This window comes from Monodelphis domestica, chromosome 5, assembly GCF_027887165.1.
Source record: "Monodelphis domestica isolate mMonDom1 chromosome 5, mMonDom1.pri, whole genome shotgun sequence".
Taxonomy (NCBI): Eukaryota; Metazoa; Chordata; class Mammalia; order Didelphimorphia; family Didelphidae; genus Monodelphis; species Monodelphis domestica.
The window spans coordinates 103,203,391-103,221,865 of NC_077231.1; the positions used below are offsets into that span (position 1 = coordinate 103,203,391).

At 39.2% G+C, this 18,475-nt stretch overlaps 1 protein-coding gene across 3 annotated transcripts in view; it reads right to left on the bottom strand.

Moving 5' to 3' along the window:
- ENTHD1 (ENTH domain containing 1) overlaps window positions 1–18,475 on the bottom strand; it is a 133,711-nt gene that overhangs the window by 83,840 nt on the left and 31,396 nt on the right. For all 3 annotated transcript variants that reach the window (XM_007503160.3, XM_007503161.3, XM_016425697.2), the window contains exon 4: window positions 13,119–13,237. In XM_007503160.3, coding sequence (XP_007503222.2) covers window positions 13,119–13,237 — 119 coding nt within the window. The remainder of the gene's footprint in view (window positions 1–13,118; window positions 13,238–18,475) is intronic.

Here is an 18,475-nt window from a genome sequence, read left to right on the forward strand (position 1 = left end):
TCCAGCTGGTTGATTTTGGCTTTCAAGACACTATTTTCTCGTTTTAGTTCAAATGCCTCTGTTTCCAGATGACTTATCTTAATTTTTAAGTTCTTTTCCCAATTGTCTTCAGCTTCTCTTAGTTGTGTTTTGATTTCTTTCACAGCCTGTATCCAATTCGCTGGGATTTCTGATTTATCATTTGCTGATCTCTCCCCCTCTGTTCCATTTTCTGAGTAGAAACTCTCTATTGTAGTTTCTTTCTTCTTTTTCTGTTGTTTGCTCAAATTCACCCCTTCTTTACTCCCCATATTTGTCTGTGCTCTTGCTCCTTTCATTTTTTTGTTTTTTGGGGGCTTCTATCGGTCTCTCCTCCTGGAGCTTTAACAGAAGATCTCTTGGTGTAATCTCTGGGGGAGGGTTGTTGGGGATTTGAGCTTCCCTGTCCTTTGGAGGCTTTTGATTGGCTTAAAGTCCAGCAGTCAATGAGGATGGGTGAGGAGCCTGGGCTTCCCTGAGTTCTGAAGACTTTTGATGGGATTAAGTTCAGCTTAGTTGGGCTGGGTGTGCTCTGAGTCCTAAACTTCCTGGAAGGCTGGAGCAAATATGGAGGATCTCCAAAGCTCTGGCCAGGCTGCCAGGTCTATGCTCCCTCTCTAACTCCTTCCCTGCCATCTGTGTTGGACGCTCTGAACTTGGCCAGCCCTACTCACAAGGTATGGCCTTCAGATCAGCACCTTTGCCTGCCCAGAAGTTCCCACTGCTGCTGGAATCTCAGCTTTCTGGGTGGGAGGGGGAATGGGTCCTGGGACCTTCCTTCTGTCTTCCCCTTAACCTGAGTGTTCTTGGATTCCGGCTTTTCAGGGGACAGAACTTTTGAATTAAGTCCCGCAGGAGGGTTCCTTGGCTCTCTTGTTGTTAAGTTTGGTTTTCAGTCCCCAAGGAGCATTCAGTTTGTGATCAGTAAGGAAGGGTTTTCAGAGGTCTGAACTTCTGCTCCTTCCGGGCCACCATCTTGACTCCGCCCCTCTAATAATATTCTTAAATATAGCATACTCTTAATCTAGCAAACTAGTAAATTGAATAATACTGAATACTGAAAATTTTCTTTAGATCACACTCCCACACACATAATCACACACATTCATAAAAACACATACACACACATACACAAATAATTTTCTATTTCTTTACTCTAACTTAGTAACTCACAACCAGACCAGGTTTTGGCAAACTCTAATTTTATCTGAACCAATTCTCATTATCCCTATCTGTTGCCATGGAAATGACTGTGGCCAAAAAAAAAATCAACATTACAACCTTATCCTCCAATCAAGTCAAAGAGGAGAAAATGGGCTTCAAGGGGGAAATGTGATCATATGAATATAAATAGGCTTGTTAATCAGCAAATTTTGTAATAAAAATTACAAACAATGTGGAGAAAGAAATCTGATTTGTGTCTAAGAGGCACAAATTAAAAACCTTTCTTTTGGAATTAAAACATCACTTAGCCAAGTAGAGTTATGTGTCCGTCTGCAGGCTCCATTCTGTTAGGAGTGTTAGCTGCTGCTTTGGGAGGCAATTTTCCTCTTCATATGCGGAACAAGAAGAAGTTAACAGTTTCTATTTCAAATTGTTTCTTTAAAAAGAAATCTTCAAGTGTTTCCTGTGCCCACTAGACCAAAGAAATGATCCCTTTTACATTCCCAGGCTGTAGAGAGACGGTGGTAGGCCTCCTGTGCTGTAGCTCCCCCCAAGCCATTATGTGGCACATGCAGCATCACTAATTAGATCGATTGCTTACGTGTGCCAGGTTTCATCAGCTGCTACCAAAGCAGATGACTGAAGAAAGGGCAAGCCAGCTTTCCTCAAATGCCACTGACATTAACAAGAGATGATCGTGGGCGCAGTAACAGAATATTGCTGTGATGCCTTGAGGAGCAGAAAAGGGGGCAGTCAGATTTCTAACCTTCTTTCCAAAATATGGAGAGACCATTTTTGGAAAATGATTTAGGGTAGAGGATGAACCAAATCAAGGGTCTTGTATAATCAGAGAAATAAGAAGGCCAAAGTAAAATTGGGCAGTATTTATTATTTAATATTTCTGTATTTATTCAAGAAGGATTTAAGACCTTCCAATAGTGTTGGTCCTATATTAGGTCCTAGGGTTACCAAGATGGAAAAGGAAATAGTTCTTGTCTTTAAGAAGCTTATATTACATTCTCTTGAGGGAAAACAATAGGTATTTGGAAAAATAAGTACAAAATGAGCATCATTTTGAGAGGGAGGATATTAACCCCTTTGATCATGAAGTAAAAGTAAGAAAGAACCTTAGAGGTCATCAAGATCCTCATTTTACAGATGAAGAAAACTGAGGCACAGAGAGATCAAATAATCACCCAACTAGTCTGAGATGGATCTGAACCCAGGTCTTCCCAATTCCAAGTTTAGCCTTCTCTCCTAAGCTAAACCTGGAAGAAAACCAGGGATTCTAGGAAGCAGAAGTGAGGAACAAGTGCCTTGAAGGTATGAGGGGCAGGAGGCAGCTTATACAAAGGTATGAAAACCAGTGGTACTATGACTGAAGAATGGGGCAAAGGCCAGCAGGGCTGGGACAGGATAAGGTCTGACTTTAAAAATCAACAGAATTTGGATTAATCTTAGAGGCAAGAGGAAGAATTGGTAATTTCTTGAGCAAGGGAGTGATAGGTAAGAACTGTCTTCATTTGGTAATATATATTCAGTAACTGTGCAGGAGAGACTGGGAGCCTGGCTGTCAGAAGACCAATGGTCCAGGCCAGCAGGAACAGGGGGCTGGAGTGGGGGAGGGGTTGCTGCATAAGTAAATCCCAAATTCATAGAACTTTTGGAGTATACTTCCACCTTCATCTGTATCAAATAAATTATGCACCACAGATTAATGTTAAAAGAAGAATTCTGTCCAATTACTCTATTGATCCATTTAAAACCTGTGTTTTATCAATGCAGTATCTATTACAAAATGAAAACAAGCTAATTAAGTTTAAACTTTACTTATTCCTAAAATCAATAAATCTAAAAATTAGAAAGGACCTTAAAAATAACTACCTGCCTTCCAAAAATTCTAAAGCATCCTCAATAAAAAGTATCAACTTTATGCTTACTAGGGAATTCATGACTCCCCAAGGAAGCTCTTTGAATTGTTTGATAGTTCTAATTGTTAATTTTATTTCTCTTATTTACCTTTTACTCTTGTCATAGTTCTCCCCTCTGGGGACAGACAATAATTCAAATAACCTTTATTAAACACCTACTGCATACCTTGTTCAAGGTGCTACAGATACAAAGATAAAGCAAAATATAGTCCATGACCTTAAGGAACTTATAATTTATTATGGGAAAGGAGAATGAAATATGAAGCCTGTTCATGAATAATTATAATACCGTGGTGCTTTGATACATGAGCACCCTAAGTCATGAGCAGTCATGATCTGGATTTTTGCTGTAAGTCAAGAATGGATATTTGAATCACAAGCTTCCACCACCCTCCATTAGATAGCCTGATGAACTTTCTGTTTCATAAGTTACATGAGGCTGTCTAGTTTAGTTCAGTATTTTTGGCCATGTATTGAATTGCTTTTGTGTTATTCTTTATTTTTGTCTTTATTATCAGTTTTTTGGGCAAATTTATTAACTTTTAACCATGGGTTCTGATGATATTAGAATTGGAGGAGTAACAGCAGCAGCAGCATATGAAGGTTTTTCAGGAAATTAGTGGGGAGGAGCCCAAGGTGGATGAGGTAATCCATACAAGCGATATTAAGAAAATGTTGAGGATTGGAGGAAAAATTAAGCAGTTTATTGAAAAGATAGACGCAGAAAAAATTGCAACGGGTCATATATTGGAGCTGTGTAACAGCACTTGTTTCACACATTATCAAAATGTTCTGAAAGGGAGGAAGAAACAAACTTCCATAAAAAGGTTTTTGATTAAACAGCCTCTAAGTGAAATCCAGGAAAGTGTGGCAAAAAAGGCAAAATTCAATGAATAAAATGATGATAATTAAGTAAAGTAAAAAAAATAGAAATTAAGTTTAGAAATAAAGTTACATATCATAAGTAATGTGTAAGGTCAATTTTGCATTTAAATGTAGCATTCCATGTATAGAGAGTAAATTATGTTAAGTGATAGCCCACAAAATGAAAACCTTCTCCACAAGCATCTTCCTTCGCCTGATCTTGAAGGTAAATAACTGCATAAGCAAGTTTATTTCTTTACATTCTTTCTTATTATCTATAAATATATTTATTTGTCATTTTAAAGTACATTTTTGTGTTTTAATGCATATAAAACAAAAAATTCATGTGGTTTTTGGGGGCTAAAACAGATTAATTGTGTTTCCATTAATTTAAATGGGGAAATTCAATTTGACACATAAGCAAATTGAGTTATGAGGTTGGCTATGGAACAAATGAAATTCGTGTGTTGAGGTACCACTGTACAAGGTAAAATATCATATAACTTGAATGTAAGACATTTATCTCTAATACAAGGTCACAGGTTTCATTTGTGGACCTTTGGTCATAATAAATACTCTCCATCGTTCATTTTCTTCTCACCTTCTATCTCTATTTTAAAATCCTTACCTTCCATTTGTTATAGGAGGGTTGTAAGGAAGGGTTAAACAAGCTTTATATGTAAATTAAAGTTTATTTACCTAAAGGGAGAAAGGGATGGAAGGGAAATAGGAAATAACTTGCATCTAACACACCCCATATATAAAATTCCTATACTTTATATAATTATACTAAACTGTTTAATTCAAGTTAAGAGAGGATTGGTAGAGGCATGGACAATGGGACCCAAAGAAAATCTCACAACATAGAGTCCTCCTTTGCTCCAGACAGCAGTCCCTGAGAGATGTCAGCAACTCCAGTAGAAATCCTCTATCTCTGTAGTATCAGCAGTAGGAAGCAGGCAGAAATCTCAAGACAAACAAAGGAAAAGTACCCACTGGGTTTCTGGGGTGGTCCACCTGGTATTCTCTGGTTTATTCTGAGAGCAAGAGAGAAACAGTTTCTCCCTCCTATGAAGTTCAGCAACAACTGACACCAACTGGTTTTCCAGTAACTGCCTCTATATCCAGCCCAGTTCCTGGGAGTTCCAAGTGGAATGTTGGCCCTGCAACATCTCTTGCATTCAGCTTTTGCAAAATCTCTTACTACACATTTTAGAATTAATAATATATATTAATCCCAAGGCAGAAGAGCAGTAAGGGCTATGCAATTGGGGTTATGTGACTTGCTGTGAATTTTATATTTCTTCCACCCTGCTTATTCTAGCAATCAGGAATGTCTATACCCCTACTTAAGGATTAAATATTGAGAAGGATGGTCTATGACAGATATGTGCTAGCAAAGTGACAAATAAGAAACAACTGACAGACCCCCTGGGCTGTCCTAAGTCAAGCTTAAGCTACCATTGGTACATGTGAGACGCTGGAAGTGATGTAAAAAAGTGGTCTATATATTTCACGTCACTTCCTCTCTCCAGCTGCTCTTTTTCGCGGAGAGGTGGCTCTGGCTCTTTTGGTGGAGAGGTGGCTGGTAGTAGCATGCTGGGAATCTTGGCATCTTGGTGTAGCTGCAGCTATTGTTCATGTTTGGTGGTGAGCATCCTTGATATAATACTGAAAGAAGCTTAGTAGCGTAGTTCAGGTGAGGCGTCTTCCCTGAGCTCTCTCCGAGTTTAGGCTTTTTTTTTTTCCTTTACCTTTCCTAAAAGTGCCATCCTCCTAGAAGGCCCCTCATCTTGGAGACCTCATGGCTAGAAGGTCTCTGAACTCCCCTTGGCTCAGGCTAGGCTGGAGAAATCTTATACCCTTTTCCCTCTCTCTTCTTAATTCCTTCCCTCTATATTAATTAAATCACCATAACATTCCCAAACTGACTTGAGTATTTTTATTGGGATTTGAATTAATACCTGGTGACCAACTAAATTTATATTTCAGTTAATAACCCCTAAATTTACCCCTTACACTTGCCGAGGGTCACACAATGAGGAAGTATATGAGACCAGAATTGAACACAGAACTTCCTGTCTCCAGGGCTGTCTCTTTAGTCACTGAGCCACCTGGCTGCCCCCCATCCTAAATTTCTCGTCTTTTTCTCAACCAAACTTCCAGAAAAGGATGTATATATGAATTGCTTATACTTCCTCTCTTTACTTACTCCTCAGTACTCTCTAGTCTGGCTTCTGATCTCATGATTCCACTAAACAGCTCTCTTCAACATGACAAATGATCTTTTAATTGCCAAATCTGACGATCTTTTCTCAGTCTTCTTGTTCTTGATCTCTGCAGAATTTGATACTACTAATTGTTCTTGCCTCACAATACTGTTTTTTCTCTGTGTTTTCATGACACTCTCCTGGTTCTCCTCCTACTCTGTCATTCTCCTTTACTAGAGACTCATCAGATATAAGATGTCCCCTAACTCTGGGCATACCCTAGGACTCTGTCCTAGACCCATATATACACATATTCCTTATATATATCCAGCTCCAATATCTTCCAAGTTTCTTTCTCACATCACCAACTATCTATTGGATATTTCAGACTGGGTGTCCCAGAGATATGTCAAATACAACCTGTCCAAAATAGAAAATGAGTTCTAAATCTTTTTCCCCAAACTCAGTCCTTTTCCAAAGTCATTTCTGTTGAAGGCACCACCATCCTTCCAGTCTCCCAGATAATAATAATAATAATAATAATACCTCAGTATTATCCTCAGCTCCTCCTTCTCCCTTCCTCCATACCTCCTTTGTCATTGTTATTCAGTTGTTTCAGTCATCTCCAACTCTTGGTGACCTCATTTGGGGTTTTCTTGGCAAAGACACTGGAATGGTTTGCCATTTCCTTCTCCAGCTCATTTTATAGAGAAAATGGAGGCCAACAAGGCTAAATTGACTTGCCTGGGATCACAAAGCTAGTAAGTGTCCGAGGTCAGATTTAAACTCAGAAAGATGAGTTTTCCCAACTCCAGACCAGGAGCTCTATCAACTGTGCCACCCAGTTGCCCCTATCAGTTGCTAACTCTTATAATTTCTACTCCACCCAATACATCTTGTTTTGGGCCCCTTTTCTCCCCTCACACAGCTCCACCTTAGTCTAGAACCTCACCACCTCTTTCCCAGACTATTTAAAAGTATCCATCTTTCAGCTGCCAAAGTAATTTTTTCTTAAGGATAGGTCTGACCATTGTAAGATGGGAATAAAGGAGAACTCCTGGGATGATGTTATGTTAGTTAGTTAATGAATACTAACTCCCAGAGAAACTCCTTCCCTAATGGCCACTCTCTACCTCAACCTGGATCACTAAAGGTGACTTGAAGGAGAAGCAGATAGTCACAGATCAGAGATCACTGCAGGAAACTAGTATGTATCGGTTGACTAAGGATTTTGTGTAACCTGTAACCTAGCTTAGATGATCCCTTTCTCTGAACAGATCTGCAAAGGGAAACTAGTATTGGACGCCCAAGATTTGACTTTTACATAGGCCTAAGAAAGGTTTCTCTCCTAAAGCTCCTTCTTCCAAACCCCTTCATCCTTTCAGTAATATCTGACTGTGTATGAATATGTTTCAAAGATGGTTTACTAATATAACTAGCAAGGGAAAGATTGAGGAATGAGGAGGTAATCAAGAGATCCCTAAGCTAACTGTTCTGACCAGACTTGAGTCCCCAGCTTGGGCCACCAGCCAGAACCAGTCTAGAAATCAATTCTTCCTTTCTCCTATGCTATACTAACTTAAACTAAATGTCTAAGTAGTAGCTGGAGTCTTGAGATTAAGATGCTACAGAGACTGATGCTTTATCTTCAGGTCAGACACAGACTGCCCTCAAGGGAATAATCCCTGAAATGTCTTGTCTAACCACCAAGTTCTTGACCAGACGAGATTCACGGCTGTTAACAGACACCAGAGATGTAGAAGTCAATTTGAGACACTTCTGGGAATCAGATGAGATTCACAATCCAGAGCTCAGGAAAAGCTGTTTCAACCCCCCCACCACCACCACCACCAAGACTCAGAATTGAACCTCCTTCATCTGTTGAAAATCCTTCCCAGCAGCTCTCTACAACATTCTGCCTCCAGTCTGTCAATCATGTCTCTTGCCGTGTTCCATCTCCACTCTGTATTAACTTCTACTCTTACACCATGTTACTTCCATATTTAATATTATCTCTGATAACTCCCTATCACTTTTGAGATGCTATATAAACTCCTCCTTTTAAAGGCATTCAGAATGTCTTACACAAAGATAGAGAGATAGAAGAGGTCAAGAGAAGGTCAAGAACCAGAATAGACCAGTCTGCCTGGAAAACAGATATTGTGAAAAAGAATAGGAAGAGATGAAATTGCACAAGCTGGAGAGAATGGAAGGCTTCAAGTCCCAGTATCAGGATCTTATTCTTTTGTCTAATAGATGATAGGGGCATGTGCACATTTTTTGAGTAGAGGCATGGCATGATCAGAGTGGTGTATTAGGAAGTTGGACAGCCCATGAAGGATGAAGGATGAGATGCAGGAAGATGGGCTAGAAGGAAAAGGGAGGGCCTAAGTGAACAAGAGGAGCTGCAATAGGAGCTGAGGGGGGGGGGGGGGAGATGGTAGACATGACAGAACTCAATGAGCAACTAGAGGAGTGGAAAGGGACAAATGGAAAGGTTGAGGATAAGCTGCCCAAGGGGCAGGGCAGACAACCACAGCACTGGCAGAATATCCTCCCCTTCCTCCTTTGTTCTGAAGTCAAACTATGGATTAATACAACATAAGCCATTCTTGTGCCATCATGAAATGCAGTCATGTCTTCAAATTGGATAAGCATGTTCTCATTGAGGCCATTAACATAAATATTGAACTGAATGAGACAGGGGATAAAGTTCACTGCTACACCACTAAAGACATTCTTTGGATTAACATTGATCTATTAGCTGATCATCTTTGAGCTTAGCCATTTTAACATTTCTGAAACAGCCAACTATAACATCATCTAGCCCATGAAAGACTTAGTCAAATGACATGCTAAAATGAAAATATATATCTATCACTTTCTTCTACCTAGCCAGTTAAAAACAGTGTGACTTATTCTTTGTGAATCCGTGCTGGCTTCTGGTGATCACCATATACCATATTTTAAGCACTTGCAAATAAGAATTTTAATAATACATTCTAGAATTTTTCCTAGGATCAAGATTTACCAGTCTATAATATGGAAAATTTACCTTCCTCCACATCTACCCCAAGCTGCCAGTCTATAATTTAAGATGAATATAACACATTTATGGCATAATTAGATTATCTATAATATAAAAGCAGGATATGTACATATATATGTATGTGTGTATATGTGTGTATGTGTGTGTGTGTGTATAACCCTTATCTTCCACCTTAGAGTCAATACTGTGTATTGGTTTTAAGGCAGAAGAGTGGTAAGGGCTAGGCAATGGGGGTGAAATTATTTGTCCAGGGTCACACAGGTAGGAAGTGTCTGAGGCCAGATTCAAACCCAGGGCCTCCCATCTCTAGGCCTGGTTCTCAAACCATTGAGCTACCTAGCTGCCCCCAGGGCATATATTTTTAAAACCAAGACAAAATAATCATTGTACTTAGGATAAAATTTACATTGTTATAGGGAATGCGAAACACAAAATATTGAGACCTCCATTTTCTGATGGTCTCCATGAATCCATATTTTCCAGTTTATGTTCATTGCTGTTCTGTGACACCCCTGCCTCCCAAAATTACTTTGAAATATGCTGGCTTTGTAAAATGAGCAACATTCACCACAATCCAAAGGTGGGGAAAATATCTTAAGATTCTAATTCCAATGACCCAAGTTCCTTAAGTAGAAGGGTTTTTTTCTGAAGTTAGAATAGTGTAGAAGCCCTTTAGACTGTGAAGGAAAAATTAAAACAGTGTCAAATGCACAATTTCACACTGTAGAAAATACATTTGGGGGGTTTGGACTTGTGATTTATCTCTCTAAGGAACACATCCAGTGTGTTTTAGAATACTGAGGCAGACCAGTCCACATTTCTATAAATTCTGTAACTTAGAGAGATGTCTCACAGGCAGAAAGGCTATGATATTTTCTGTATATATTAGATTCCAAGGCTAGCCCCCTCTCTCCTAGGCCACCCTAGATCTCCAAATCCCTAGAATCTGTTTATGTCTCCATTTATTCCAGAGCGGCTCACCTTGTTTTTCTTTAAATCTCTTCTAAACAATCAGAAATAACCACAAGGCTTTGCATCAGAGAAAAGGGGAATTTTCTTAAAATAGAATGCTAAGTCTATAGTAGCAAATAGAAATCCAACAGTAAACACTATTGCCATTTCTTTCCCAAATTACAACCACCCAAACTTCTAGAGAATGTAGGTGATGAGTCCTCTAGGCTTGGCTTCCCATATTTTCTTATCAGCCCAGCATTGTAATCCAGAAGAACAGAAAAAAAATATGATTGCAAATCCCAGCTGCTCTACTAATAAATGGAAGCAAACCAAAAAGGTAGGAAGAGATGGAAGAGAGAAGGGTGGGGGGTAGCAATTTGCCTGGTCACCAAATCCAGGAAGGAAGCATTGATATGATCCCTGCTGGTTGCCAGGCACTGGGCTAAATGTTTTTGACAAGTAATGATCTTATTTATCTCATTTAATGGAGCTTCAAGGTCTGGAAGGCATTCACTACATCACCTTTAAAGGAATAATTGAAAACTCAGCTTCTTGGGATAGGAATCACAGCTGGAAGAATGCTTGAATTCACCTCTTCCTGGCCAAAAGGGAAGAAAGCCTCCTTTTGGGAACAGCAGAGCTCCAGGAGCTGTGGGGTAGCATTAGGGTTCTGAATCTGTTTTTCCTTTTCTTGCCTCTGGTATCCTGTTTGAACTTTTCCAGGGTACATTCTTCTCCTGAGTACTCTTATTCAGCATCCAGCCAAACACACTACAGGTGCTCTCATCCCACCAGAGTCTGGGCTCAGGGAGCACCATCATCAACTGAGATTCACCTTGTGAGGAATGGCATTCCCAAGAAGAACGTTACTAGTCAATAAGGAAGCAGAGCCATGCTTCCACCAGACAAGGGACTGAGTACTGACATTGCAAAAGTTTGGAATCTGGGGATTACAAATTTGCCTTCTGTACCAAGGTCCTAACCTAATGCCTAGTTGAAATGTAGCAGTGGTCTGGGATTCTCCAAGCCATCATGCCAGCAGAGCACAGACGGGTGGTGACCTCTACCAAGTTAGCAAGCCTCACTCATTCAGCCTCTGCTCAAAGAGCTCTGGTGAAGGAGGAGTCACTGCCTCTCAAGCTAGCCCATTAGCCTAGAGAATACTGCTAAGGATTCAGAAGGGGGTCCCCCCACTTTGACCAAGCCTTTGCAACTTTTTCACACTGCTCCCTATTCTTCTGAAGACAGCTCTAATCCTTCTTCCATACTATTACCTTTCCAGTGCTCTAAGACGCCAGTCAATGTGGCCCCTCAGTTTTCTCTTCTCCAAGCTAAACAATTTGGGTTCTTCCAACTGATCTTATGTGGTAGAATCTTAAGGCCTTTTACTATTTTGGTGGCTCTTCTCTGGAGGCTCTCTTGTACACTAGGCCCTTCTTCAAATGGCACGAAGAGAACTGAGTATGGTATCCCAGGTTTGGCCTGTCCAGGGCAATGCACAGTGGGATTCTCACCTCCCTAGTCCTGGGCACTAGTCTCTTTTAATACCCCTGAATATGACATTATTAGCTTTGGGGACTGCTAAATTACATGACAGATTGTTCTCAAAGGTCACTGAAATCCCCGGATCTTTTTCAGATGTGGCAATATAGATCATTCTACCTTTGTCTTGGTACAAATACCAAAGAGTGTTTGTAAGGTTAATTTTAACCCCAAGCATAGGGCTCAGAATTTACCCCTATTAAAATCTATCCTACTAGATTTCACTTGACAGTATAATCTAACTCAATCTTTTGAGTCCAGTCAATATTTTACCTTGTTACCTTTGATTCGGCTTCCGACTGGATAAGCATGTTATCAACACTGTGGTCCACATCATTGATAAGAACACCAAAGATCACAAGGCTACGGATAAATTCCTGGGGCACTCCTGTTTTGAGGTCTGGCTTCTCTCTGCTTTCATGATCTCTTCCCAAGTAGCCACCCCAGCCCTTCCTCAAACCACCCAGTCTGAGTAATTAGAGTTAAAGACAAACAAACTTCTGGTTGTGGTTTGCTTCTCCCACCAGCCTCCCCATTTCTTCAGAGCTCTTCATTGGCTCCTTCAGAGCCACTAGTCCCTCAATATTCTCATTTTCCAGATGAGGGAACTGGGGCCCAGAGAAAAGTAAATTAATTCCCCAGTGTCATCCATTTAATAAAGATCACTCAAATTCTGCTAATGTCAGCCAGTCAGTAAGAGACCTATCCTCTATCTACAAGACCAGAATGATTCTGCCCCCTTGGATTCTCCATTTACAAGTCCTCACTTCTTTCTTTTCCCTGGGTCTTTTCAAAAATGTAAATTGGCCAGTAAGTCTCTTGTGCTCTACAATGTTCTCTTTAGACAACACCTTTCTTTTCTCAAGATTGTTTCTCTTTCTGTCTTCAGATTTCAAATTGCTTTGAAGATTCATATTTCCTCAGGATTTCTGCACAAGCATGGCAAATCAGAGACCAACCTAATCTGTGCCCTTGAAGACCAGAGGAAGAGGCAACCAATTCCCTCTATAGTTAAATTATGGAATATAAATTTCAGTTTCTGGAGAAAATCAACCATCCCATACATTTCCTTTCTTGGAAAATGGAATTCTCAAAGATGTATTGCTTATATTTTGTTTCTTAGCACTCTAATAGTGGGTTAAGCTAAGTGAAGTTAGAAGAGAAAAGATCTAGACATTTGCTAGCTGGATGACCCTGGGTAATAAGTCCCTTAGCCTGACCATGACTCAGATGCAAAATGAAGGTGCTGAGCTCAGTAACTTCCAAGCTTCTTCCCATTCTAAATCGATGATTTTATATGAAGCCTGAGAAGTATTAGTTTTCCAACAGCTACAATTTATTCCCCAGCAGGCCAGATAGTTTTTATGGGTTTGTCTCAAGACTTACTTCTGCTGACTTCCAAACGCTGATCTTGAGTGGTAATGCTTCTTGGGACACTGCGCTTCTGCTCGGCATGTGAACACAATAGCTCGGCTCTGGTCTCAGTTCTGTCTTGGAAGCACTTTCTGTCAATGAAAGATACCTAGTTATTCTGGTGAAAAGGAAGTATGATTGAACATAAGCATTACATTTCTTAGTCACATTGAAAAATGCTTCTCAAGCCTCACTGGGTCCACTGACTCTATTACTACCTGCCAATGGCTAGCAATAAATATTAACAGTTTAGTATCTCCTGATGATCCCTGATGGGCTCCAACAGATTTAAAAATTCACCATAACTTTCCATTCTTACCTGTCTTCCCATAAACACTTCTATGAGCCTCATCCTTGTAAAACCAAATGGGATATGTTGAAGTATAGAAAACAGGAATTAAAACTTATTCAAATGGACTTCTGACCAATAAGGGATAATATCAGTCTTCCTTTTCCCCCTTTAATTATATCAATTAGTCTTTTTAAAATTTTATTATAACATTATAAGTTGCATGTACCATAAAGGAGAAAATGGGAATTTTTAGACCATTTGATGAAAAAAAAAGTACAACATGTAACTCATGAGGCACTCCAAAAAAGAAGTGGAATGCATGAAGTCATTAAGAAATTATATAACAGGCCTTGGGTTTAAATCTAGCCTCAGACCCTTCCTAGCTGTGTGACCCTGGGCAAGTCACTTAAATCCCATTTCTTAGCCCTTACTACTATTCTGCCTTGGAACTAAAACACAATATTAATTCTAAGACAGAAGGTAAGGGATTTTTTAAAAAGAAATTATATGGCAGAAAGAGAATAATCAGGGGTCATGTGGTGAGGACAAAGTCTAATAGGATGGATGTCCTCCACTATTACTCATCAGATTTTAGAATAAAGTAAAAGAAGAGGCCTCCAGTTCTTCAGGTAGACCCTCTGAAACAAATTTTGGGGGTCCCTTGGATAAAGGTAGCATGGGAACATAGCATCATATAGAGTTGGCCATTAGAGGCCACTGAATCCCTCAATGGAGTCACTGGTCCACTAGACTCATTTTCCAGATAAGGGAACTGAGGCCCAGAAAAAAGTAAATTAATTCCCCAGTGTCATCCATTTAATAAAGATCTTTCAAATCCTGTTAATGTCAGCCAGTTAGTAGGTGTCATTCATACCCATGTCATCCTGACTCCCAGATTAGGACTTTATCCATCTTGCCACATTGGGTGGGCAGACCCAGTTGGGTTGTGATCTATGTGGTTGAAGGGAATTTCCAAGCAATGAGATGGCATATCTATGAGATTATCTGAGAGAAGAAAAAATAAAATAAATTCCTTTTGGGGGGGGAAACCTTTGAAAGGATTTGGGAAAATATACAGGTGAATTTTTTTTCAAAATTCAGAGAATTTTGAAATTCTTTGAGATTAAAGATCTTTTAAATTCTTAGATAGAAGAGGACTTAGGACAGTACATAATGCCTGGAGTCAAGAAAACCTGAATTCAAATCTGGCCTCAGATATTTGGGTGACTCCAAGCCATTAAGTTGGATGACTCCAAGCCATTAAGCCCTATTTGCCTCAGTTTCCTCATCTGTCAAATAATCTGGAGAAAGAAATGGCAAACTACTCTAGTATCTTTGCCAAGAAAACCCCAAAGAGTCACAAAGTCAGACATGACTGACATGCTGAACAACAATTCTTAAACAAATACATTGTCCTTTCTGTAATATTAGTTATCTGTTATCCATCATTGATTAATCACATATTCTGTGCCTGGCACTCTGAACAGTGCAGTAGGGGAAGTAGAGGAAGCATAAGACTTGGACCTTATCCTCAAAGCACTATAGTTTAGGTGCAGAGACAAAATTACATTAAACCAACAATCAGAGAATAATTAGAATTGTGGAGTAATAAAATTTTTCAGAAAAAAAGCAGTGCAATCTGAGGGGAATTTTAGTCACTCTCTGAAATAGTCATAAAACACGGAGAAGCCGAGACCAGGCAAAGAGGAGAAACTCTGAGGGGTGAGGGAATGATGGGAATATGAGCAGGAAGGTTTAAATAATGGACAAGGTGACTGGAAGCAGCCACCCTCCCTGCAGGAGGGAAAATACACAATGTGTTTGGGAGAGTGAAGAGATCTAGGGGAAATCTTTATTCTTTACATTAACAAAATCTGTCAATAAAGGTGGATTTTACAGAAAAAATAAGTAAGACAAGAGTGAATTTACCATAGACTTGGAGATTTGAAAATTAGCCATGGTGAACAGAAACATCACCTTAGAAGCAAATGATTTAAGGTCTGGTCTATTTGATCTACTTACCATTGATTTCAGCAGTGACTATGTCTTATTCTCCCTTGTATTACATATATATATATATACACACACATATATATAAAACACCCTAAGCATTCATAAAATAAAATGATTTTAAATCATGAGAATTGATGATATTTTGAGGACTCTACAGTCTGGAACAAATAAATGAAGGACTTCTTTAAAGTGCCTGAAAAAGCCAGAAGGCGAACAAGAATGGAGGAGGCAGACACTCACAGAATAAAAAGCAGCATGACACTACCACCAGTAATAATAACTGTCATCGATCTAAAGCTCTCAAGGTTGTAAAGCATTGTGCATGTATTATCTTCATTTGGACCCCTCACTCTGTGGAGTAGTAATTACAGGACTTATTTCATGACCATTTTCAGATGAGAAAACCAAGGCTCAGAGAAATTATTATAGACTTAGAGCTGGAAAAAAAATTTAAGTCAAATATGGAACGATGTTTTACACTAATACACATGTAAAATCTGTATCAGATTGTCTGCCAGCTCAGGGAGAAGGGAGGGGAAAGGAGGGTGAGAATTTAGCTCAGTTTTCTTTTTTAAACCTTTACCTTCCATCTTGGAATCAATACTATGTATTGGTTTCAAGGTAGAAGAAGGTAAGGTAGGCAATGGGGGTCTAGTGACTTGCCCAGGATCACAACTGGGAAGTGTTTGAGGTCAGATTTGAACTCAGGACCTCCCATCTCTAGGCCTGGCTCTCAATCCACTGAGACACCCAGCTGCCCCCTCAACTTTTTAAAAAAAGACAAAAAATTGCTTTTTCATGTAATTGAGGGGGAAAATAAAATTCTTAAAAAAAAAGAAAAAAGAAAATTTAAGTCATCTAGCCCAATTCCCTCCTTTTTCATGGATGAGAAAGCTGAGATTCAGAAAGGTTAGTGCCTTATCCCTGGTTACACAGTTTGAAAGAATCTGAAATATGATCTGAAGCCAAGCTTTTTCATGATTAGAGTTAGGAATGGACTCAATTGCCAAGATGTACTTAGGCAAAGACTAAAGTCATCTGGATTCTAGGAACTGAAACTGAAGGGAAGCTTGTTGTCAGACAACACAACACTGGAAATATGCAGCATTTAATGACACTATTAGGGAGGTGTACTGAAAAGAAGAATTTGCACTAGGTTCTTGATTAAACTTTATCAGTTTGGGCTGTGAGCTGGTAGTGCCAACATGGAAATGGGTAACCTCAAAGGAAAAATGAAGCGATGCCATAGGAATTGATGTTGATGGTTCATCAGAAGTACTTAGAGATCAGATTCATAGTTGCTAGGTAAAAACATTTCTAGTGAGATTTAAATTTCTCTGAGGCTGTACCACTAAGATAATAATACCGCAATACCACAAAACAAAACTCAAGAACATTGTGACATTTATCAGATGGGACAGGAAACTGACACCCTAACTTCTGTTTATTCAGGATGCCAGAAACTCTTTTGGAAACTAAAAGGTGTCCCATTGTTCTTTTGTCCTGGATAAATTCCCGAAGTGTTCCCTTTATGATTTAGCATCTGAGCATTGTTTACGTACCAATCACAGAAAAGATTCAGCACCTGACTAGTAGACTAAAATCTAACTAGGACAGATTACAGGAGGCAGGTAAGTTTCTCAGATGATAATTGTTTGTTTTTTTATTTTCACATAATCAATCATTAGCTTGAGAAGGATGTTGAGGTCAGTGTTATTGTCCTAACATCACATCATATCAAACCTAAGTATCCTAAACTAATTATCATTTGTACAACTTAAGAAAAAAAATCTAGGAGAGATTTCCAAAACCTACATGCCTTTCTCTTCCATTCTATTTTCTTCTCAGAAATTCTTCCAGTAAAGGGATAACAATTCAGTGCCTTTCTTTAACAGTCAACTTTTATTTCTTTTTTTTAATTTTTATTTTTATTAACATGCAAAATACACTTTCATATTGGTCACTGTTTTAAGGGCACAATCATACAAAACCAAAGTCCCAAAATAAAACCATAAATACAATGATGCTTTGATCCATATCCATCTTACTCCAACAATTCTTTCTCTGGAGGTAGAGAGCATTTCCCATCATGAGTCTTTCAGGATTGTCCCAGATCATTGCACTGCAGAGTTTTCACAGCTGGTCATCATACAATATTGAACAGCTAATTTTTAAAAGAAATTTGAAAGAATTACATCAACTTGGTAGATAAGAATGAATCAATCGTTCCCTGGGATAGGGAAGGCAGGTATGGAAGAAGTAATGAAGATAGTAAGGGAGAAATATTTATAGTCATGCTATTTGTGGTGGCAAAAAATTGGAAAATGAGGGGATGCCCTTCAATTGGGGAATGGCTGAACAAATTGTGGTATATGTTGGTGATGGAATACTATTGTGCTCAAAGGAATAAACTGGAGGAATTCCATGTGAACTGGAACAACCTCCAGGAAGTGATGCAGAGTGAGAGGAGCAGAAGCAGGAGAACATTGTACACAGAGACTGATACACTGTGGCACAATCAAATGTAATGGACGTCTCCACTAGCAGCAATACAATAACCCAGGACAATTCTGAGGGACTGATGAGAAAGATGCTATTCACATCCAGAGAAAGAACTGTGGGAGCAGAAACACAGAAGAAAAACAACTGATTGATCACATGGGTTGATGGGAATATGATCAGGGATGTAGACTAAACGATTACCCTAGTGCAAATATCAATAATATGGTCTTGATTAATGACACATGTAAAACCTAGTGTAATATTGCTCATTAGCTATGGGAGGGGGTGGGAGGAGAGAAGGGAAAGAACATGAATCTTGTAACCATGGAAAAATATTCTAAATTAATTAATTAAATAAAATTTAGAGAAATAAATAAGTAAAACAAATGTTCCCACATACAGCTCTCCTGTTTCCCTATTTATAGTATATGATTTCTCAGGGTATGGGATCCCCAATTCCTTTGTACTCCCCAAAACCAATCCCTACCTGGTACAGACCAGATAAACAATGGCAATCAAAGTA